The sequence below is a fragment of the Sylvia atricapilla genome, chromosome 7, assembly GCF_009819655.1.
Source record: "Sylvia atricapilla isolate bSylAtr1 chromosome 7, bSylAtr1.pri, whole genome shotgun sequence".
Taxonomy (NCBI): domain Eukaryota; kingdom Metazoa; phylum Chordata; class Aves; order Passeriformes; family Sylviidae; genus Sylvia; species Sylvia atricapilla.
The window spans coordinates 4,954,454-4,977,722 of record NC_089146.1 but is presented as its reverse complement, the minus strand read 5'-3'; the positions used below and the strand labels follow the sequence as shown (position 1 = coordinate 4,977,722).

The following is a 23,269-nucleotide window of genomic DNA, read 5'->3' as shown; positions in this document are numbered from 1 at the left end:
AATCTTAATGGTCGCCTTTTCATACTAACCCATCCCAGTTGTTCTTATGTCTTCATGGCCACATAGCCACAATAATGCAATTCGTGAGAAAATACCTGTTTAAAAAGGGTTAAGCTTGCCAAAAGCCTTTGGGTTTAATATTGGAGGATAACTTTGAATTTCTGGTGTCAAATCCAGCCTCTGTGACAGCCTGATGACATTACTTTGACCAAGTGGTTCTGGGGATGGATTGGTCCATCTGTCTGTTCCTGGCTAGACCTCTGCTCCTCTGTGCTCTTTGGCATGACTTTAACCTTCCCACACCACTTCTTGTGGTCAAAATCTCACGCTCCCGTTGCCTGATTTAGGGCACATGATGCATTTACAGGTTGTGGCCCTATTATGGGAACAGCAAGGGAACACTAGAGTCAGTTATTGGTGGGCACAGACTCACTCAGGTCCTCCTGTGGTCCTGACCTACCAAAAGACTTAAATAAGGTGTGGCAGCAATGACTTGAACAAAATTAAGGGCTGCCAGTGTCAAGCCATGTATTCATAGAATCATAGAATGGTTTGGTTTGGAAGGGACCTTAAAGATCATTAAGTTAAGCACAGCCATAACCACTTTGCTGACTCAGAGCTTGGACACGTGTCAAGGTGTACAATGGAAACAAGAAATTCACTTAAACAAGCATGCAGGAAGGTAGGTATTACCTGTTGGGGCGAGTGGAACCTCTTCCACACCTCCACTAACATATGTTGTTATGGGCTTATTTAACTCCTGGGGTAAAGCTGCCAGATCACTGAAATCATCCATAAAATACACCATTCTTGGGTTAAAGGCAATCTGTTCAAGCTCTGCCTTATCCGCATTCCTAACGCCGACAGCAAAAGTCAGCACTCCGGCCCGAGCTAATTCATTGGAAACTTGGAGGAAGGGATCGGCAGAGCTTCCTGCCGTCACCAGGACCAGCACCTGGGGCACTTGCTCATTTATCCTGCTCCCAGCGGCCTCCGTGAAGTGATTTGAGAGCACAAAGTTCAGTGCGGAGCCGGTGTTGAGCACCGACCCCCCCTTGGGCCTCAGCTGCCCCAGGCGCTGGATTATGTCAGATTTGGTTTGGTAGGAGTACAGGGAGAACTCTGTTTTGGGGGTGTCGCTAAATTGCACTAAGCCAACTCGCATTTTGTCACTGCCGACATCAAGGTAGTTAACTAGGGTGGCAACAAAGTCCCGCACAAAGGGGAAGTTGGCATTTCCGACGTTGAGTGATCCATCCAAAAGAAAGATGATATCCCTTTTGGTTACTTGAACTGCAGTAGAGCACAGAAAACAACGTGAGACATCACAGAAAACAAAAATGGAATTTTTTTTTTAAACATGTGTGCATGCAGCAAACGCCGTACACGCATGTGAACCGTGTTAGCGGGGAGAGAGAGAGGGAGAGGAGCAAGGGTGTGATCAGCACAGAAGCAGCAAGGACCTTGCTGGAAATGACTGAATTGGGCAGGGCAGGATTAGCAACTCTTTTAAATGTCAGGCTCAACAGCTACCTGAGGATACCTGCCTTCTTGAGCTCTGCTCTTTACTGCCTGTTGTTATTCAACAGCCATTTTGTGGGCTGTTGAAGAGGGAGAAATTTCCCACTTTTAGCACTAAGCAGCCAGCTCTTGGTTCCTTTTTTTAAGGTTAAATCCTTCCTGGGCTATCTCCAAGCATCTGAGCTCCAGGACATAGGTCTGCACCCCAAAGACACCACAGGGTCATCACCCTGTGCTCTTTTTTTTGCTTTAAACACATCTAGACCACAGACCAAAATGTCAAGCTTTTAAATAAAAGCTCAGAGAATCATCCAAGACATCCCCCTAGATGCCTTCCTCCAAATGAGTTATTCAAGGATTTATTTATGTCCATTGCTAATTCTGCCAATTATATTTCTGTTGAAAGCATTCCTGGCTAGATTAATCCATTTTCTAGCTTGCCTTGTCTCTGTAAGCTTGCTGTCTGTATATAAAATATATAAATACTGAGCTATTCAGAACAAAAAGGAAATAAAGGGCTCTTTGGCATAGAGGGATTGCTCTCAGATTTTACAGATGGTCTTGTCTTTCTGTATTTTTAATTTTTTCCCAACAAAGTGCCATTCAAGGCCCAGGGTGAGACAATAGCCAGTTAAAATGCAATTGCCCAGTGTCAAAATCAGTTTTGTTACTACCAATAATAATTTGTGGGGGTAGGATATGATCCTTTGCTTATTATGTATGTGAATAGCTGTGAGCACAAAAAAGAGACTGGAAAAATAGAGAAGCCGCATGAATGACCTTTAAAGAACAAGAAAACACAGGAACATTTTAAATTTACATTGAAAAATAAACACATCAGGTTTGGTGTATAGCCATGCAAAACTGTATTAGCTGGAAACACACTCTGAAACAAAGCTGATTAAATGATAAGTCCTGTGATATTCATCTTCTTTAAGGACAAGTATTGGCAAACTGATTTCACAATGTCTTCTTTTCATCTAAATTAGACACATGCTTTAATTCTTTTGGGACTCTTTCCAAACATTCTGTTTCTTTTCCACTGCGGTTTATAATTTCAAATTATGTGAGAAACTAGAAAAAATATGGACACAATTCAACAGCTACTTAAGCCAGTGGGAACCTCACTATTGATCTTATTGGGAGCTGGAAGAAATCCTGGTTTTCTAATGTTCGTATGCCATGAGACAGAATCACAAAGTTCAAATGCGATCTAGTGCAACATGGATTTCATCTCAAGCAACTCTATTGTGAAGAAATCCCTAGAAATTTGGTATAAAATCTCCATGCACCTGGAACATCTCTTGAAATGCAGGGGGAACTTCCTCAAAAGACACGACCCTATCATTGGTTTCTTCCAAAGTCTACTGATGTCAGCGGCAAGGACAATTAAAAAGAGTCCACTGGCTTTGGGGAGCTTTGGATCATCTTCCAAACAGACTGAACGAAAATCAACGCTGGAATATCCTTGCATGTCTCTTAGGGCTTGAGCTGAGTAAATCATAAGAAAACTAAATATGTTCTTAAAGGGTGAGTTTCAGTCCAACAATGTCAGCTCTGAGCATCTCCACAAACAAATTCAGTTATGTTCTTTACACTCCAGTGAAATCTCTACTTTCCTCAGCAAACGCCCACTTGTGTATGATTCCCAAACTGAGGAAGAGACTTTCACAGGTATCCCATTCACAGGCTACACAGACCCTAAGAAGAGCAAAAGCCTCTACTGGACAATTTGGGTACCTAACTAGTAAAGCACATCTTCCACATCCAGGCCTTTAAATGCTGGTGATAAAATTAGAACAAGACAGAAAGTCTCCAGGAAGGAAGGATAAAGCTATAACAACAACCACACCATCAAGTTCACTGACCTGCTCGTGCACTCACATTTAACCATGCTGGAACATGCATTTGATGCGGTTTTCCCCATTATCTCTACATGTCACAGAATAAGAATTGGCAAAACTTATAAACAACACCTCCTTAATTAGAAAAAGGCCATTAATTACCTGGCGGTGCCTCTGGGACAATCAGCCCTCCAGAGAGTGTCCGGATAGGTGACAGCACTTCAGGAAGGATGGCTTGCATGAACTGGAGGCGGAAGTCATTTGGGTTGAACACAAAATCTCGTTCATGAGCAATCTCTTGAAGCTCTGCCAGGTCGGCGTTTCTCGACCCAACGGCGAGCGTCACTATCCGGTTCCTTTTCATCTCCGCTGCAGCTTGGTCAACAGCATCCCTGGACTTACCCCCAGTGATGAGCACCAGCATGGGGAGCACCCCTTCCTCGATCCTGCACCCTGCAGCACTGGTGAAGAAATTGTTCCTCACAAAGTCCAGTGCCGAGCCAGTGTTGAGTGTCGTACCACCCATGAGCTTCATCTTCCTCACGTTGGCCATCACATCCTTTCTGGTCTGGTGGGTGTTAAAATAAAACTCTGGCTTCACAGTGTCTGCGTACTGTGCAACTGCTACTTGGATCAGGTCGGGTCCAACCTCCAGCCTTTGGACAATTTTGGCAACGAAATCACGAATTGCATTAAAGGGGGCGGTCCCCAAAGCAGTTGAGCCATCTATCAGGAAGACTATGTCCTTCTTGTTCACTTCAATAACTGCAAGTAACACATGAACATCATGTTAGCCTTCAAAACGCTCTGCATCAGTTCTATGTCAACAGCTCAGCAATGTTCAGGACCTCTTGTTTGCTTGGAATACTGTTACTCTCAATGCCTTTAAAAAGGTCTTGTTTTTCAAAGAGAATTATTTTTTTAGGCTCTAGCAGAGGACTATTAGTAAATCTGACTGTCTTCCCCTTTCTAAAACACCGAAGAGTTGCAAAACCTGTGATTTTTACATAGTTGAATATTAAAATATGTGTACATGTCAAAGCAAGAATGAAAGGCAGTAAGGAGAAATCTTGCCACACAGGGGCATAAAATAAGCAGGTGCTGCTCCTTCTATCTGCAGAGGAACCATTTGAATGGTGAGAAGTATTAGGTTCCTGACAGCAATGACACAAGGAAAGAACATTCTCCACCTACTCAACATACCTGGATTTGGGGACTTCGCATCCTATATCTTATTCCTTATCTAACAAAAAAAATTATGGTTTTTCTTGGCACAGGTGGCCCAGTCATGGATGAGCTGGATTATGTTCTGGTGGCCATGTCTTTAACAAACACTGGCTTGTAACTTCTGAAACTTTATTATTGATGATGGCATAGGACACAGAAAAAGCACAATTAGCTTTCCAGTGCCCTGGCTAAGTTTGAAGAAAGCTAGCTAGGTAGGAAAAAAACCCAGCTAGATAGGAAAAAAACCCTGTTGTGTGGCATTGGAACCAAAGCATTCATGATATTTAATACAGCAAATATATATTTTTAAAAGGTAGATATTAACAACACCAATGTGATTGCAATAACAGCATTATACATGATTATCATGGTGTCTAATCTTAATACCATCTTTTAGAAAAATCCTCTCACATCATCACCTCCCTGATTTCATGCCATTGACATGAGAAAGGAAACCTAGTGTTGCTTCCAAGTTATGCTGGAGCACTATGGATCATTGTGTTATGTTGGGCTTGGGGTATCCTTAAATCACTCACCCACCTAAGAGATCCTGAGATGGGTTAGGATTCAAGGAGACAGGTCCATCGTCTCCCAGGCTTACTGCCACAACCAGTGCACAGCCTGTGGGGAGAGGATACCCAGTCCTGTGGGGATTTCACACCCCTCAGGGCAAGCAGTAGCAAACACTGCCTTGCCCTGTCTGGATGGAGAAGAGCAGCCCCCAGCCCATCAGGGCTTCTCTGCGTGGAGGCTGTTTACTTTGGATTTCAACAAAGAACAAAATTTTGGCTGCAGTCCTCTCTGGCCAGACACCAGCTGGCTGTGGATAGCGGTGCTCCCAAAGGCTGGGTGCTGTCAGGTTTCTCACTACGGGTGAGTGCCATGAGACTGGGCTGCCCCAAGGGGTGACTTGGAGCTGGGGATGACATCTGTGACTTGGCTGCCCCTCTGCCCTCAGAACCCTGAAAGACCTGCCTGCATCAGTAAATGTGAACCTTTGCAAACATCTCTCATCGAGTCGTGCTAGAAATAGTGCCATTAAGGACCAATTGTGAAAAATGGAAGTTTAAATTGCCTGCCATGATGGCTGTCAGGCATAAAATGATGAGGACATGCACAAAGCAAATGTGGTGGTGCCCTCCTCAAGCCACAACCTCAAGTGAGCTGCCAGTGGTCTGCAATTGGCTGCCTAGGCTGTCAGAACAGAGCTAGGCACAAAGCAATGAGTGTTTGTGTAAATGATCCCTTTCCCAGGAGCATGATTTCCAGAATTCATCCCTCCAGCCAGGTTTTTTTTCTCCTCAGTTACTCCAAGGAGGAGAGGGCTGGAAACAGGAAACTTTGGATAATAGATAGCAAGGGCTGACATCGCTGCTTTGTATGACCCCAGAGAAACATCCAAAGCACATCCCTAGCTTGCCAGCAGCTAGAAGCCCAAAAGTAGAGAGCCTGGAAACTTTTGACTTTTGGGGGAAACATCAAAGGGGCTTTGGAAAGATGAGGCAGGCTGGGAAGGAAGAGTTCCCTCTGCTTCTCATTCCTGTTGCAGCTCTCAAATCCTGCTGTATTTTTCCTCACAGGAATGCAAGAACCAAGCCCAAAACACACAGGAAGAAACAACCCACGGTTATGGTTTGCATGGACACAATTAATGCAAAAGCCTTTAAGCAGGGCTGTGCACATCTCAAAGGGTTTAATCCAAAGCCCTGTAAAGCTGATGGCAAGTCTCCCAAGAATTTCAAAGGATTTGGGATCAAAGCATCTTTGATTCTCAAAGCTGGGAATGTTGGAGGGTGTCAGCCCTGAAACCAGCCCTGAATAGTTCCATCCTCATTGCCATGTCAGCTGTCTGGTGAAGCACCTCATCTAACTTCACCACTCAGGTTCCCTCAGGAGCTGAAGGAACAGAAGCCACTTGGGAACACCCTTTCATCCCAGGATGAACAGCTGGCCAACTAAAGTGAAGCAAGATGACTTTAGTATTTCATAGGAGCGCTTGGCACCTCAGAGGGTTTGGCATCCCTTTTGGGCTGCAGCATCTCCCAAACTGCTTTACCCTGCAGCCTTCCAAGTTGTTGATGTGAATCAAGCAAACCAGTCAAAATTGATTTCCATGGATGCCAGGAGTAGGAAATTCCCCAAAGATCCTTTGAAAACAATCTACTTCCCCATTTAGCACAGCCATCTGTATGTAACTGTACAGGCTGATGTAGCATCTTCCACAAATGAGCTGGCACTTTAAGTGAGAAATATGCAAGTGCAGATGAAACAAAACGTACCAACATTTTTTAAACTTGCCATTCAAACTGTCAAAAAACAGACAGGAGGAAAGAGATTTTACACTGAGTTTCATGGATCCCAGCATATACATTTTAGCTCCACATGCTGACTTCATATTATTTGGCTAAATATGGTTCTTGTAGGGTGCTACAAGAAAAAGTTCTTAATATTCTTTCCTGGAATAATCAAGACAAGGTCATAAAATGATCTCTAAGGCAAATGCCTCCCTTTGATTTGAGCCACAGGATAGCAATCATGTTTAGGCGTGGATCATGGATCAGTGAAGACATCTGGAGCGCAGTTTTATATGTCAACATACACTATGAGGAACAGTGTGTACAGAACTCTAGACAGACAACAGGATCCCAAAAGTGCCGTTTACGTCCTGTTAATTAAATGCAGCACCTCCTCTGCAGTATGATGTACTGTGTCTTTCATAAATCACCTATTTTTCCCATAAATCCAGGTATTCATTATTCTACTGCACCTGAGCTGATGCTTGTCCAGAAATAATGTCAGTGGGACTTATGGGGGACAAAGTGACCTAAAGGGAATATTAATACCTACATTTTTAATTTCTGTGGCCTTATGGAAAGCTGTGAACTTTCTCAGTTGATGGGTCAAAGGTAGGGATTTCACTTCACAAGAACTAAAGGCTGTTCAGTTTTTAAATTCAACAACACAGGAGCATCACCCTTTTATCAAGGACAGCCCAGAGTTTCAGTGAGTTGTGGAATCTTACTGTTTCAGCAAGCAGATAATTTCAACTCTGGTACATAAGGATCCATTTAGCATTCCTGTTACCTTCCTCAGCCACACTTTATGGTCAGGACACTTCCAACTGATGCATAATGTAAGCTTACATGGCATAAATATTTTTACAACTGGCAATGCTGCAATGTTTACTCCCAGGGTGCTTAGATATCTCAATAAGGATCATATGAGCTTTTTTAATTATACCCTTTTTATTTTAATACTCTGCTCCTGTCTTTTAAAACACTCCATGTCATGTCAGTTATTGCAACAAGACCTCATGGTTTTTGAGAGATAACCCACTGGGCCAATGAGCTTCTGCACAGAAACATCGCTTCTCCATAACCAGACCAGGGAGATTAATTGGGAAAAAAACCAAAAATATGTAAAGCTTTAAATACACTTGTAAAGTGTGCAAAAGCTCAACCATTCATTGATTCACTGAAATGCAAGGGTCTAGAAAGGCATACATACCTTCAGTCACAATGGTTGGGGCCGCTAACAAAATGAGTCTTTGGGCCACTCCAACAATGTTGGGCAGTAATAATTCTTGAAGAGCATCAAGGTTACGGATATCCAGGGCAGTATAGGCGAAGCTTCCATCAGTAGCAATCTGCTGCAGCTCTGCACTGTCAGCATTCAGGACCCCAATGCTAAACGAAAATATACCAGCTTGCTTCACCGCTAACAAGCCCTCTCGGATATCATCACTAGACTCTCCACCACTTATCAGCACTAAAATCTGAGGCACCGCTTCCTCTATCCTGCTGCCTCCCGCCTGGGTGAAGAGGTTCTCCACCACAAACTCCAGTGCCGCACCGGTGTTGGCCTCCTCGCCCCCGCGGAAGCCGAGTGCCTTCACGGCATCCAGGACATCCGCCTTTGTGGAGTAGCTGTTCAAAGAGAACTCAGTTCTGGGTTGATCACTATACTGCACCACCCCAATGTGTATCTGCTGAGCTCCAACTCTGAGGCTCTCAATCAAATTTACAAGGAAATCGCGTATGGCTGGAAAATTGACACCTCCGATGTTGTTTGATCCGTCAATAAGGAAAATAAGGTCAGCGGACTCTTGAGCTTTAAAAAAAAGAAATGCAAAAGGTGAAAGCATTAAAATGGGTGATTACATGCAGTTGTAACAGTGTTCTGACATGTTTCTTGGAAAACCAGTGAGAAACACGAAAATGAGAAAACAAAACAACGTAATCACTGAGGAGGTGACTTTTGCCTCTCAGTTCTGCATTCTGATTGAATATGAGCTCTCAGGCCCTTCCCAGCAGCATCCATAACCCATCGAGAGAGGGCTTGAGTGGAAACAACAGTGACTGTAACATGGGGATCAGCATTATTGGATTGCAAGGAGAAACCTTGGCAAAATACAGTTTTTGGAAATCTAGATAATACATTCCAACAGTGGCCAGTACTGTCCAAATATTTAGACAGAGCCAAAAGAAAAAGGTGGGCTTTGGTGGCAATTCACACTGAAGGTAGAGAGTCAGGAGATTTTCATTGCTGACTTCTATTTTTTGGGAAGAAAAAAGCCAACATTTACTGGATGCAGGGAAAATTTCAGCTTCTCTGTCATGATTCTGCTCTTTTGCTGGTTAAACACAGAGGCTGAATATATGGGGTTTTTTCCCACCATGAGTAAGTATGATTTAAAATGCATTTGTTAGAAACAATTGAAAAGGTTTTAGTTATTTTTCTTGGAGTGTAACTATTTGACCAGCTGCCAGCATCCACCTGAAGTTATATGTCTAGCAGGCTGATTCACCCAGTTCTCAACCCAGGCCATTGCAAAAATTGTGCCACTTTAAATAATTTGCACAAAGATGGGTTGATTATTGCCAGAGGGGTCTGGTCTATGTTTTTCATAGGAATTCTGGATATTCAATCAAGGAATGCAGAATCAGGTTAAAAAAGGGTGATGAAATCAGTCATGACACAATTATCCAACTCTAGCTGTTGTGACCATACACAGATGATCACAAGCATTCACTGGGAATATACACACACCAAACAAAGCTTGCACATGGCATGAACGTGGTGTTGAGGGGGAGTGGTTTTGCTGTGGAGGCTTACCAAAGCAGACCCAAAATGCCCCGGCATCTGCTCTTATTCTTTTTGCTCAACTAATTTTACCATCGACATCACCAAGAGCTGTATGCATGTGAAAAAAGAACAGGGGGAAAAAACCCCAAAGAATGCTCGGATGTTTCCATTCTAGTACTCTCCACTCCCATTAAGAACTCGATTTTCAGACTGTTTGCAAATGAATGACAAGCAGCATTTGGAAATCGGTCTCAGTCAGCTCTCAACTTTTGAAAGCCAAAGGCAAAACCAGCAGCAGAGCTGGCATGTGATTTAGCAAGGCCAGGAATAAACCTGAGGTCTTTGCTATTAGCCAGCACTGCCACTGAATTATTTATTTATTGATGATTTCGTTGTTTCTCTAGTACACGTTTTCATAAACCAGGAGATTCAAACAATGCTGCAATTCCAGCAACAAAGGAGAAGGTCTCCAAATCACCATCACTCCCCTGGACCAACTCAGTGGCCAGTGTTGGCCTGGAGGAAATCACCAGGGTTCAGAATTTCAAAGAGCTCCAGATTTATTCTTCCATCGAGGCAAAATTTAGGGGTGCCTAGGTTTGGTTTTACTGAGCCATTTTCAGTTAGGATGTACACATTCCACTTCATAGTAAAAATGAAAGGGAAATCTCACAGTGGTTTTACCCAAGGACGCTTTAGATATCCTGGATATCTTTTGGGAGGGAAAAGATTCCAGGTACTAATGGATTGCTCCCACTGAAGAAAAAATAGATAAGAAACAGATGCGTTGGATAATTTGTCATCACTGTAAAAAAACCTTGTACTTCAGTGCATATTTATGGAACAAGCTGGTGTGGAGAACAAATAAAAGCATGCTGGTTACACAAGTAAGCAAGGAGGGTCAGATGAGACAGACAACTCAGATTTAACAAACACTTCAGGGTAAACTCAGGGCTGACTGTTGTACTTACATGAGTCAGCTCCAAGGACTGCCACAGACCAACAGTATTGGTTCTCTTTACTGGAACCACTACAGGGCTGGGGCTTTTGTACACTTCCATTTCATGTTAGGGCTCATTTCTAAAACAGCATCCATGGCACTTTCATACATTTTAATGCCACATATTGTTATCAGCTGAAAAACTGACATCTTAAACTTTTATGTTATTTGTACCATGCTATGCACACAGTTTTCATCCAAGGTTTAGGACCTGCAACATCTTTTTCCATGTTTAACGATACTCTGTATATCACCCATGCAAGTCACACAGAGGCAATGATACAACAGTATGATTAACTTAAATTTGTGTTGTAAGGATGGGAAGGAAATGCTTGCAAAAAATACCTTTAAACAGAAACAAAGTTGGAAATGCATGATATACATGAAGTAGGAATTTGGCTTTAAAGCTTTTAAAGGAATGCCCATGATTCCAGATGTTCCCATTTAGTGGGGTTACCTGCTGGCATGGCCCAGAGGAGGACAGCCATTTTCCAGAGACCAATTCCCCAGCTGATTTCAACAAGGAAGCAATGGCCTCCTTCATGGCTAAGATGCCCAACAGCCACCTGACTGTTGTCAGCAGGTTGGGTGTAACATTCATTTTCCACATATATTGGTGTCACTTCCTTACCATTAGCGAGCCTTTTGTTATATTTGTGGGGCACCTACTCCCCTGTAACTTTCCTACAACCTAGATATTTGCCCTGTCAAGCGCTTTGCACAACAAAAAACACACATGAGCATGGCCTTTTGGTGTTTCTTGGTGTCATGCAGTGATGGAGAGCACCCAGTGAGACTGGCGTGAGGGTTAATCAGGCAAGACAACACAGGGAGATTAATGTCACACTGCCTCATCACACTGCTGTGGCCTTACGTCGCCCCACAAGCTCTCGACCTTCAGATGGAGTCTCAGGAATAAAAAGAAAGGTTTGATCCCCGGGACTTCTGTTTTGAAAAACAACAAAGCTGCTCAGAAGGCTCTTGCCATGCTGGAATTTCATAAACAGAGAAGGGATGGAGGAAGACTGGTTTGTTTTTTGTTTTCTGGGGAAATTGGGCCCTGTATTGCAGTTCAGTGCAGGTCAGTTGAAGCCAACATGGTTTGCAAGGAGGTTTCAGTCAAGGGAAGGGTCTAGTGCTCCAGCGGGTGAAAGCCACAGGCTCGCAGAGAAGACTCCAACCACGCACCTTCTCCAGGTGTATGAGGAAAGAAGCTAAGGGGCAGCTCAGGAGTGGGCTTTCAGCCGAAAAATCCCCCACCCAGCTTGTTTTGCTATCTTCAGCCAAGAATGTGACTATCTGGAATGGCACAATGCTTATCTCCCCGTCCCCCCACCTGGTTCTGAGGGGAAATCCATCATGGTGTCCCCACAACCAGCAGTGACCTCTGGAAGTCTCCAGAGGATTTTCAGTCAGGGTCACCATCAGGTGCGGTGTGTTCATCCCCTGTTTCCCCACCTTGGAAGTGAACAGGACAGGGCAGTTTACTAACTCTACAGAGCTCCCTATGCTTGAATTTCCATGCCATATGTGCCAAAGGATGGCCACAAGGTGCCACTGCCCATTCAAGGATTCCTGCCCTGACACCTGGCAGCCCTGGCTCAGTCTGCAAACAGCACCTTGGCAGCTGGAAACACGGGGCCACATGCTTCAAACCTTTGTTTTTAAGCCTCTGAACATCCATCTCAGTCTTGCCCCTACAGAGTGGCAACGGCAAACAGCACAGCGCCAGCAGATACCACCAGTCACAGCCATTACCTGTGATGTCTTTAACCAGTCCTTTGGCCCCAGCCTTTTCTGGAGTCATGGAGGAGCGGACACTGGCCACTAAGTCTCCAACTATGCCGTGGAGAGCAGTAAAATTCTCTAGGCTGAAGCAGTGCGTATCGAGGGGTCCGCTCGCTCCTTCCTGCAACTCCCCTTCCACCGCGTCCTGCACGCCGACCGCAAAGAGGTTTACACGGGCCGAGTCAAGGAGAGATGAGGGCAGAGCCACATCACCCCGGGGCTGTCCGTCTGTTAGCACTACAATAACCTGGGGCACGCCTTCACTGGCTCTGCTTCCAGCAGCTTTAGTGAGGTGCTTCTCGATTAGGTACTCTAATCCTTTTCCAGGCTCGGCGCTTCCCCCCACATAAGTCATGTTGGCAATATGGGACAGGACGTCCTGGGTGGAGGGGTAGGTATTTAATTGGAACTCTGTGTGGGGGTTTCCGCTGAACTGGACCAGGGCAAAGCGAAAATCATTTCCTCCCACATCTAAAGCTTTTACAACATCGTACAGAAACTCTCGAACGAGTTGGAAGTGTTCCTTTCCAACGCTCCAGGAGGAATCCACTAGAAATATTATATCAGCCACGGCAACGGTTTTGACAGCTTTAAAAAAACAGATGGGGGTTTAGGATTTTCTATCGGCCAGCACAAGCATGCCTCCTCCTCCTCACCCAAACAACCAACAGCCTCCTTGGCATGGTGAAAGTGAAGCTCAGCTTCCCCTTATCGCCCGCAGCAAAATGAGAAGCGCTGGAGAACAACCATGCAGCCACCCTGGCACTGCAGGTGCTGGAGGACAGCATGTGACCTGTCCTGTCCAGAGATGGGGAGCCGACGTGCTTCTGCCCTCCTACACCCCCAGTATGGGTTTGGACACCAGCCCCGAGCCAGGCAGAGACACCGGCAGCTTCGCCTGTGAATTTAGTCTCGTCCAGTTTCTAGCTGCCCATATCTCTTGCTCGGTTTTTGCTGGCTCCATGGTGGGGCTCAAGGAAGGAATGACAGCTTGCTTTAAGCAGCCTGGGTGCTGGCATGAGTTTTCTGAATTTTTCCTGCTGTTAACACCCCCTTGGTGACATCAGCTCCTGTCCCAAAGGTGCCAGCACCACCTCCCTAAACAGCCTTTCTGCAGGTCAGTGGCAGCGCTCTTCTCACTGCTAAAAGCCCTCCTACACATGCAGGGAGGGCAGAACAGCTCTGCCCAGGAGCAGACCTTCTCAGGACCACCCTGAGTGCAGGTCCCACACCCTAGTGCCCTGCAGAGCATTCTCCACGGCACAGCACCAGCCAGGGTCATGCTTGGGGAGGCACTGTGAGTGTTGGCCAAGGCCTGGGTCCCAAGGACCCTCAGCAAGGTGGGAGCTGAGGAGCAGAAGGTCATCCATCCACAACATCCCATGGACATGCATATTAAACACCAAACAGTGCCAATGAGTGGTTGTACAGGGTCAAAATCAGGTGAAGTAGCCCAAGCTTACCTGCTTGCTGCTGAGCACCAACTGAGCCAAAGCCTGAGAGCAGGAGGCAAAACATTGCCACGAGGGGCAAATGTCGATGCTTCCTCATTTTGCTCTTGTATGAGTTTTCCTTTTATTCTCTTTGTTTCAAAGCACCTGACGTGAGACCTAAGGGAGGAAAACAGAGAGAGTGAGAAATAGTGGCAGTGCTGGCCAGGCACAGCTGAGGCACGAAGTAGAAAAGCCAAGCCATGTGGGTTTACAAGGCTTTTGTGGCACTTTGGTGGACAGTGACAATTCACATAATTGAGTTTTAATCACCTCTGTGGAATTAGATTTTTTTTTTTCCCACGTTGTCCCGGGCAATACATAATATATAGGAAAATGATAAGGTTTCTACTACCAAAATTCACAGTGGCCTCCCACCTGCCCTCCCCACCCATGGATGACCAGCTGATACATCTTTGCCAACATACTTCCTCTTGCTGTTGCCTTTTCTCACTTTATTTATTCCAAACACCACAGTAATTGCCCTGAACATCCCCCTTTGCCTCAGCTCACCTTTTCAGCTGTCCCAAATATACAAATGGAAATTTAAGCACTCCAGACCCAAGTGAGCCACATGATCTGGCTGCACAGCAAAAAGCCCTTGGACTCCCCCAAGCTCAGAGCCCCAGTTGTGGAATAGCCTGTGCTGGCTGATCGTATTTTGGAAAGGAACCAAGAATAATATTTTATCTGCTGGAGCCAAAAAATATAATTTAAGCAAGTTTCTTATCTGTGATCCACCTGGCAAGCCTTCTGAAACAACATCTCCGCCATAAAGGCAGTGTTTCTGTTGTCATAGAGATGACCAATTTATTATTTAATCTTCATTTCTAAGCCTACAGAGCAGAAACCAGCAAGGCTTGCTTAACTGGGAAAATATCCTCCCAAAAGGGAACACAGTGATTTAATACCTCTCATTCCCCAAAGGAGTTCAATTACTCAAATCAGCCAAAAGTGACTCCACTACATCAAACTGTTAACCAGGTCATCATAGGAAAAAAAAAAAAAAAAAACCAAACTGATTCAATTTTCTTATTACCATCCTTGCCGGTTCCATCAATCCAGACAGTTATGACCCATACAAGAGCCTAAGAGGACTAAGGGGAAGAGTAACTCTTTTTCTTTGAGGAAAACTATGGTAATTACACTGATGGTCATTGCTGGCATGGCTGGAAACAGAACCAAGTGTTGGGAATATGGGAAAATCTGGACATAAGGAGCTAATCCCACTTCTGCTGAAGAGATACTACTCAAAGATATCAGAGGGTAGTTCTGTGGAAAGGAGGGGACAACTTCCACCTGGTTTCCTGAAATCCAGTGTTATCCTGACACTTCCTCTGGTTCCCTGGGTGTCAAAGTTGGGCTGGGGTCTGGTCTTTCTTGAGAGAAGAGATTTGCAGCATTTGGTCTTTCCTGTGCTCCAGATGGAATTTATGCATGTCCTATCATACAAGTCTGGCAAAATCTCTCTTCTGCCTTTCCTCCAACACATAATAATAATAATAATAATAATAATAATAATAATAATAATAAGTGGAGAGACATTGAACAGGTCCCCAGAGCCAGCAGCTAGCACACAAGACATTGCAAAGTCTTCTCTTTTATTGGCCACCTCTCAATTTATAGAGGCAGCTGCTGCAGTCCAGAGGTATCATTTTAATTCCTAAAGAGAATAGATCATCACCTTTGTGAGCTGGCACGCATCCATCCCCCTGGCTATTCCAGGGCATGCCAAACCTCCCAGTGCCTCCAGCAGGAGCAAACCCGCTCAGTTGGACTGTGACCCTGACGGGCATCTTGCTCCCAGAAAAAATAGTTTCACCCAAAGGGTGCATGGAGAGGGTTTGTCCGCTGAGCACACAAATACAGAAAGTTCTGTAAGTCCCAGAGTTGAGTTCTGCAAAAAGCACCAAGCTCATGACAACCACCTATGTAACCCCATGGGACAGTCTTCCCTCTGGGAAGAAATTTATGGGAGAGCTGCAAGTTATTGAGTGTGATCTGCTTGCAGCATCCATTGGGATTTGTATAGAAGCCTAGAAAAGTTCAAAACTCTGGACAACACTCCCAGGCATAGGGTAGGATTGTTGGGGTGCCCTGTGCAGGGCCAGGAGTTGGATGATCCTTGTGGCTTCCTTGCAGCTCAGGATATTCCACGGTTCTCTTATTCAAGATGTGTATGTCTCAAACCCCCATAGCTGTGGAGCCAACCAAGGATTGCTGGTAATAACAACCAAAGATTGTTGGCAGTAACCCACTCTGGAAAAGAACAGGATGTGGCTGGAGAAAAGGCCACATGGAGGTAGGGCAGCATTTTATGGGACAAACGTCCTTCTTCTAGCTAGGGGAGATAAGCACAGCACAGGGATGATGTTGAGAAGCAGGAAGATCTCTGGAGCCCCTTGACCCATTTCAAGAAAAGTCTAGGAAAAACTTGTTAGTTCATTTGCACAGAAAGTGAGAAATTTTTTCTCCAGGATGAGGAAAATGCAGCTATAAAAGGTACAGCCATGAAGCCCAGGTGCATCTGTGCACCCATCAGCTGGAACAATGCTGGAGTCAGGAATGGTGATCTCCCTTTCTCCCTTTTTTTCTGCCTCTCCCTGTTTAATCCATCACCCTCTCCCACTTCCCTTTCACTCTATCCTTTATCCAAAAGCCACTGCCATGTGCTTATACTGAGGTCAGGGAGATCAGCAACTAACACACCAAATTCCACTCCAAGTGTGTAATTTGTTGATAAAACTTTGTAAACTTTTTCAGGGCCTCTCACTTTTGTCTTTTCTTTCAACCATGAACATCTACAGACCTTGGGAGTCCCCTTCCCCATAAGGGTGGGATGACACAGAGTGAAAAGGCTGCTAGCAATGAATGAAAAATATGAAATGAAATGCATTCTAAGGAAAACAGCCCAATAAAGTAATGTGTGCTATAAAACTGTTCTTATTTATTTCCCAAAATGCAGGAAGTTATGTTATCATCCTGTTTATTAGCTGCTGGCAGCCAATCCCTCTTCAGACACAACAGCTGGGGATGAGCAGAGCATCAAGATAAACCAGTGAAAATTGATGTCTTGCTGGCTCAAAAGTGACAGGACTGAAGCAAACATTTGGGGGCTTTTTTGGTTTTAACATTGAGCAGCTGCTCAGAGCCTGTTTACAGCCACGAAATGTAGCTGAAGGGAAAAGTGAAACTCCCTGAGGCTATGGAATCTCCCTGCCCACAGGATCACCCTGACCCCCCATAGCAGTGAGAAGCTGAGATTTTCCAGAATCATAGAATTTCTTAGGTTGGAAAAGGCCTCCAAGATTGAGTCCAACCTGCGGACCAATTCCCACCTTGTCACCCAGCCCAGAGCACTGAGTGCCACATCCAGGTGTTCCTTGGACACTTCAAGGGATAGAGACTCCACCACTCCCTGAGCAGCCCATTTCACCTCATTCCCCATTTTATCTTCTAGGAGGCCTCCAGATCTATCTCCATTTTTTTCTGCGACCTCCATCATGGTATTTATAGTTCTGTGCAAGCAGGGGGACTTGTCCATAAACAACACATGAGTTTTAGCATCACACAAAACCATCCTAAAGTCACAGGAGCCAAGATTAGTCATCAGAAGGAAAAAGGCAGCAAAGTCCTGCAGGAAGAGGTGATGGATGTCTCTTAGAGATTGACAACTTAAGGAAAAGAAGAGCTGTTCCTGAGCATGGTTTTCTCTTACAGCCCTTTCTCCCTGGCACTCATTAGCTAATGAGGAAGAGTTTGGTGCTTGCAGAAAGGAGTGGGCAAGGAGATGATTTGCCTGTGGGGGATGGCCCTTGAGAAGAAAGGACACCAACTTCTTTTGTAAAGGTAATGTAGTGGAGGTTGGGTGGGTGGGGGTGATTTTTTTTCTTTGCTTGGATGGGGAAGTTCACTCAAAACTCTACTCAGCTCTGTTTTGACTGAGCAAAGTCTCTGGCTCAGCGAGAAAAGTGGGTTTAAGACAGCGAATAATGTGATTTTTATTGCTTGGCTTGCCTCAGTGAGGCACAACAAGTAATTTCCGTTGCTCAATGTGTTCTTGCTTTGTGTCCCAAATTACCACCGGTTACAGAAGCTGGAGGTGGCACCAGCTTACAGGGGATGGATGATAAAACCAGAGATGTGAAATCATTTTAATACTTGGTTATGGTAAGCATTTATTTTGCAACTTTATTCTCTGGCATTGTTGGATTTTCAATAATGTATTTTCAACAAGGTAATTTAATTGTGGATTTATTTCTTTTTTTAAATGAAAAGCTCCTTGCAGTCCTGCAGGGCAAAAGCTCTGGTGAAGCTCTTTCTATATCCACTTTAAGCTGGAAAAATATGCTGAAAATCCTGGCTGCTGAGTGCCTTTAGGAAAGGAAAAAGTTTCCCCGAATTGTTAAGTTAGCACCAAAACCTGGGGAGCCAATTTTTTCATGATTCATGTGCTAAAAGATTAACTCCTGTAGCCTTCAATAATCTGAAAGTTTTATGTCTGTCTAGAGTTTATATAGTGTGCACCGACCTCTTAATATTACAGTATTTCATCAGAAGAAATACATCTGTTCCTAATACTGCTCTCAAAAAGCAATCATTTCTACCCCCGACACAATGAAGTGATTTCCTTAAATATTTTCCCCAGCAGCTATTTTTTGCATATATTGCATACTTCTCGGCGCATAAAATTTGACATTTAACTTTTTTTTTCTCTTTGAGTGGATGTTTCAAATTCACTTTCTATGCAGTTGTTCATGTGTTAGGGTGGGGTTTTGGGGTTTTTTTCATTAAGTGTAACTAAAATAAAATAGATGGGATAACGGGAATAAATACTTCCCTATGAAGGTGGGGAGGCCCTGGCACAGGGTGCCCAGAGAAGCTGTGGCTGCCCCATCCCTGAAAGCGTTGAATGGGGCTGGAACAAAATGGTTTTTAATGCCCCTTCCAAACCAAACCGTTTTGTGATTGTATTTATGACATTTGTTCCCATAATCTCCCTATTCCTGTGACAAATTCCTGAGGGAAAGCTGAGCAGCCTCTGGGAAGGAGCAGAGCATGGCAAGCATGATAGGCACAGCCAGGACTGGCCCATTTTCTGGGCCATTTTCTGATTCATTAATATGAATCACATATTCTTAGGGACAAATGGCCTGGATTTGGGCTTGGCCTTGTGTAGCTTTCCCAGCTGGCATATCCAGGGACTTTTGGGATGCCTCACTGCCTCAGACCAGAGGATATCTGGTCCAGTTTTCCTGCCCAGCTATGTGGCATCCACAAAAGATATATTGACTAAAAACCTGAGAAGCAATTGCAGCCCTTAAATTCCCTTGGGCAAGTGGGGTGGATCCTGCTCTTCTCATAGGAAAAAGAGGTGGATTTGCAGCTGGGTCCCAACAGCTTTCCTGAAAGGGGGACAGGGGGACCAAAGCATCATCCCATAGCTGGGGCAGGATGCTGTGAGTATCCTCCAGGCCCCTCCAGAAATCTGTCTCATGAGGATGTCGGAGTCAAAACAAAGAGGCTTCTGCCTTCGCCTGCCTTTGGTTTGTGGGGATTTTCCCTTGTCCATCATAACAGTTTCCTAACCAAACTGCTCAGCCTCAAATTCCCCTGGCCTGGCTGTTCTCTGCTGTATCCACAGCAGTGGGGGGCAGCAGTTATAACCCTTGCCAGTGTCTTGGAAGTGGACACCAGGCACCCAGAACAGCTACTTGCATCCCCAGCAGTGGGATATGATTGCAGTCACGGCTGTGGAGTGAGCAGCTGGGAGAACCAGCTCCCAAAATCCTGATGTGGAGCCAGGGAGCTGCAGATTGCCCTCTGGAGGTGAGGCATACTCCTCTCTTGCCTGGATGAATTCTTGAATCTCTTAAATTTCCCTGAGCTGGGGAAATTGTGAGCCAAAAGACACTCCCGGCATGATTTTGAGGCTGAATGCCATGATTTTTTCATGCGAAAAAAGCTTGGTCACCTTTTCAGGGGGCATAAGTGTCCCATGCCTGGCCACCTCCTCATCACACTGCACTGTATTCCACCTGGTTCCACAGCCCTCGGGAGAAGCAAAGCTAGTTCTAGAGACTCAGAATGAGCTGAACAGGACAGATCCTGGATTTATTCATGGCTCCAGGTGGGAGACATTAGGATTTGTCTCAGCTCTTTTGAAGTGTAAACGCGGCTGCCAAGTGCTACTGGGAAGGTGAGGCTTGTGGAGTTGAGGGTTGCCCCTGAAAACATTTATTCCTACAAAGGCAGGAATTGAAACATTAAAAAAAAATTAAAAAAGAAACCTGAAAGGGTGGGGGGAAATCTCTCTGTTTTTGCAAGCCACTGGAGCTCTGATTTTTGAAAACCAGTGTTCAGCAAAGCAATAGAGTTACGGCGCTTCCATATCCCCTACCCAGGCAAATTCCCTGGGTGCAAGAATTTAATATGAATCACATATTCATTTCTGTCCTTCTAAGCATGCTGTTGGCTTAAAATCTAGTTGTTTTCTCCATCCAAAGAGTGAGACCAAAATAGAGTCGTTAATAAGAGGAAAGGGAGTATTTGCTAAAAGAAAAAAAAAAAAAAGGAAACTCCCTCAAAGATCAATGACTCTTTATGTATAGTAACCGGAGCCTCCCGGAGCTTCTCCACCCAAACAAATCGGCTCCTTAATGTGGAACACAGATCACTTAAAAAGGTGGAAAAAGTGATGGGCATGTGGAGGGGTAAGGCTGGCTGTGATTCACGGCGGGGAGCAGGCACGCAATGCCACCCGGCGCCGTGCACGCCCAGCACAGGGTAGGCTCACCCCTTTGCTGGAAATCCAGTGGGGAACACAATCCAAGGCTGGCAAGACTGTGCAGTTACCACAGTTTGTACTGATGGAAGGAATAAGATGTTCCCTTCCCTCCTGTTCCTGGACAGGCACGTAGCAAAAGTAGAAGAGGAACACGATTTTTGTAAATTTTTTTCCCCCTCTTTGACATGTGGGAATAAAGCGGGGGCTGGTTTAGCTCACCCTGAAATCAGGGGAAGTTACTGAGTTTGAATGGAAAATCGCAGAGATGTTTGAAAAACCAGAAAGGGGACTGGGGAGGGTGCTGGAAACGGGAAAGGGAATGAATGAATGATGGTGTGGTGGCAGCAAACATGTAGCCCTGCACTCCTGCCTTAAACACTGTCACAGCCCTGGTCATGGTCAACTTCTCCGCAAAGACAGAGTAAGTTTGGGGATGAAAAGCCTGTTTCCCTAAGCTCTGACTGAAGGGAGACATGCCAGGGAGATGTGGAGCTGAGTCTCTCCTTGGCCACTGCATTCTTACATGACCTTGGAGGAATTCTCCAGCTCCTTGCAACAGCCTTAGTCTGGAAGCATCTCTCTACAAACCTCTTAAACTGGGTATTTGTGCTCCAGAAGAATGACTATATAAGCACCACAATTATCCAGCCACAAACACTAATTCTTTTTCCCTGAAACCAGCAAGAAACGGGGTAAAGCCAGAATTTTGAAAAATGCAGGATTCCTGCCCCAAGAGCGCACATGAATCATCACAGCAACCAAAAAAGAGCTGAGAGTTTCCCACTGCACGAACCGGAGTGGCTTTGGATACCCCCATTCCAGCCAGTTTTGGCCCTTTTGCTTCGTCAGGAAACCAGTTTGGCCACAACCATTTCTTGCCCCAGCTCTGCTTGGGAAGGGGGAGCTTTGCTGAGCCCAGCAGGATGGTGGCAGGGTGTCTCCAGATTAGTCATAGCCGCCCCCTCAGCAAGTCCCAGGAGGCTGAGGGCAACTTGGGCTGCGGGGGGAAAGGGCTGGGGAAGGCAGGAGGGAGAGCAGATGGGAGCTGTGGAGAGGGACAGTGGCCCCATGCACGGCTGGAGAGCCCTTTCCCTTAGGGGAAAAGATGCTGCTTTGGCTCATTTCCCTCTCTGTGGATGACCACAAAGGATAAGGATTATCCTTGGATCCAGCCACATGCTGGCCCACCCAGGAGCAGAGGGGACATGCCTGGCAGCAGTACCTGAGCACCTCTATTGGGTTTATCCTACCTCACCTTGGGGCAGGAGGGGTGAGGGCAGCTATCCAACACACCCTAGCCCTGGGAGCTTGAAAAGGGCACTGGGACATCCCCTCAGCATATTCCTTGCAAGGTCCCATTGATGCCCTCACCTCCCTGTGCTGATACATCTTCCCAAAGCACTGCATGCCCTCCTTGGGGCACTGCTTCCCGTGTTATCCTGCTCCCATCCCATCACACGGCTGCTGCAGAGATTCCGAGGCATCAAATCCAAAAACCATGCTGAGGCAGCACGGGGAATACACTGGTCATTGCTTTTGAATGGGTTTAATTCCCCTGCAGTGGTGGGGACGGGCGTGTTCCCACACACCTGCGGTGCATCAGCTCCGGGAGGAGCTCACGGGCTGAGCAAGCCAGCAGCATTGCTCTGCTCTTCTAGGACTGATGTAAACCTCGGGATGGGTTTTGTCCAAAATTCCCTGAAAAAACCCCAAATACTACCACCGCACCAAGGAGGGGAACCATGGCTTAGCAGCTGCTGAGCTTAGGCTGAGGGCTCCCACACGGAAAGCAGCACTTACCCCTGAATGAACCTCCAGAAGAGCTGCTTATTCCACGATTTTCTGCTCCAAAGTGCCTCTCACCCTTGCTTCATGGTGTGCGCTGCTGCTCAGCCTTCCCAGTCCCCTCTTGCCTTGCTCAGTGGGGTGCAGGCACTGGTGGGATGGGGGAATGGTGGGGCACCGGTGGGACGAGGGGACTGGTGGGACGCTGGTCCCCGCACGACGTCTGCCGTGGGTCTGAGCGAGGCCGGAGGAGGCAGCTGGCTCGGGAATGCCGGGGGGCCGGGCGAGCCGGCGTCGCAAATGGGATCCAGATGGTTTGTGCTGGCGTTCCTGGGGCTGAGGTCAGAGCTGCTCATCACACACAGTCCCCCCCCGGCACCTCGGGGGACGCCTCCGCACTGTGTGGCTTCTCCTCCCCGCGCTGGCCCTGCCGCGTCCAGAGCGCTGCTTGCTTGTTGGTGAGAAATAGATATTAAAATTAAAAAAAAAAAAATTAAAAAAAAAAAAAAAAAAAAAAAGGAAAGCAGTAATATAAAGCCCTGTGGAACTGGAGGAAGCTGAATTAACTATGTTTTTTGGTGGGGAAGGGCTGGTCTTGGATGTTGGAAGGAGTGTGGATGTGCCAAGGACCATACCAAGTTACGCTGGGCTCCGGAGCAGCGCCATTCAGGGATGCTCAAGACTGGGGAAAGCTCAGCCTCTCTTCCTGAGCAGTTACAACATCAGCACAGGGGGAGAGAGT

At 45.9% G+C, this 23,269-nt stretch overlaps 1 protein-coding gene across 1 annotated transcript in view; it reads right to left on the bottom strand.

The window, feature by feature from the left end:
- COL6A3 (collagen type VI alpha 3 chain) overlaps nucleotides 1-23,057 on the bottom strand; it is a 58,454-nt gene extending 35,397 nt beyond the window's left edge. The window contains exons 1-6 of the mRNA XM_066322473.1: nucleotides 22,543-23,057; nucleotides 13,929-14,075; nucleotides 12,436-13,053; nucleotides 8,100-8,702; nucleotides 3,528-4,130; nucleotides 694-1,293 (exon numbers count right to left, since the gene is read on the bottom strand). Coding sequence (XP_066178570.1) covers nucleotides 694-1,293; nucleotides 3,528-4,130; nucleotides 8,100-8,702; nucleotides 12,436-13,053; nucleotides 13,929-14,016 — 2,512 coding nt within the window. The 5' untranslated portion in view covers nucleotides 14,017-14,075; nucleotides 22,543-23,057. The remainder of the gene's footprint in view (nucleotides 1-693; nucleotides 1,294-3,527; nucleotides 4,131-8,099; nucleotides 8,703-12,435; nucleotides 13,054-13,928; nucleotides 14,076-22,542) is intronic.
- Between the last annotated feature and the right edge of the window lie 212 nt (nucleotides 23,058-23,269).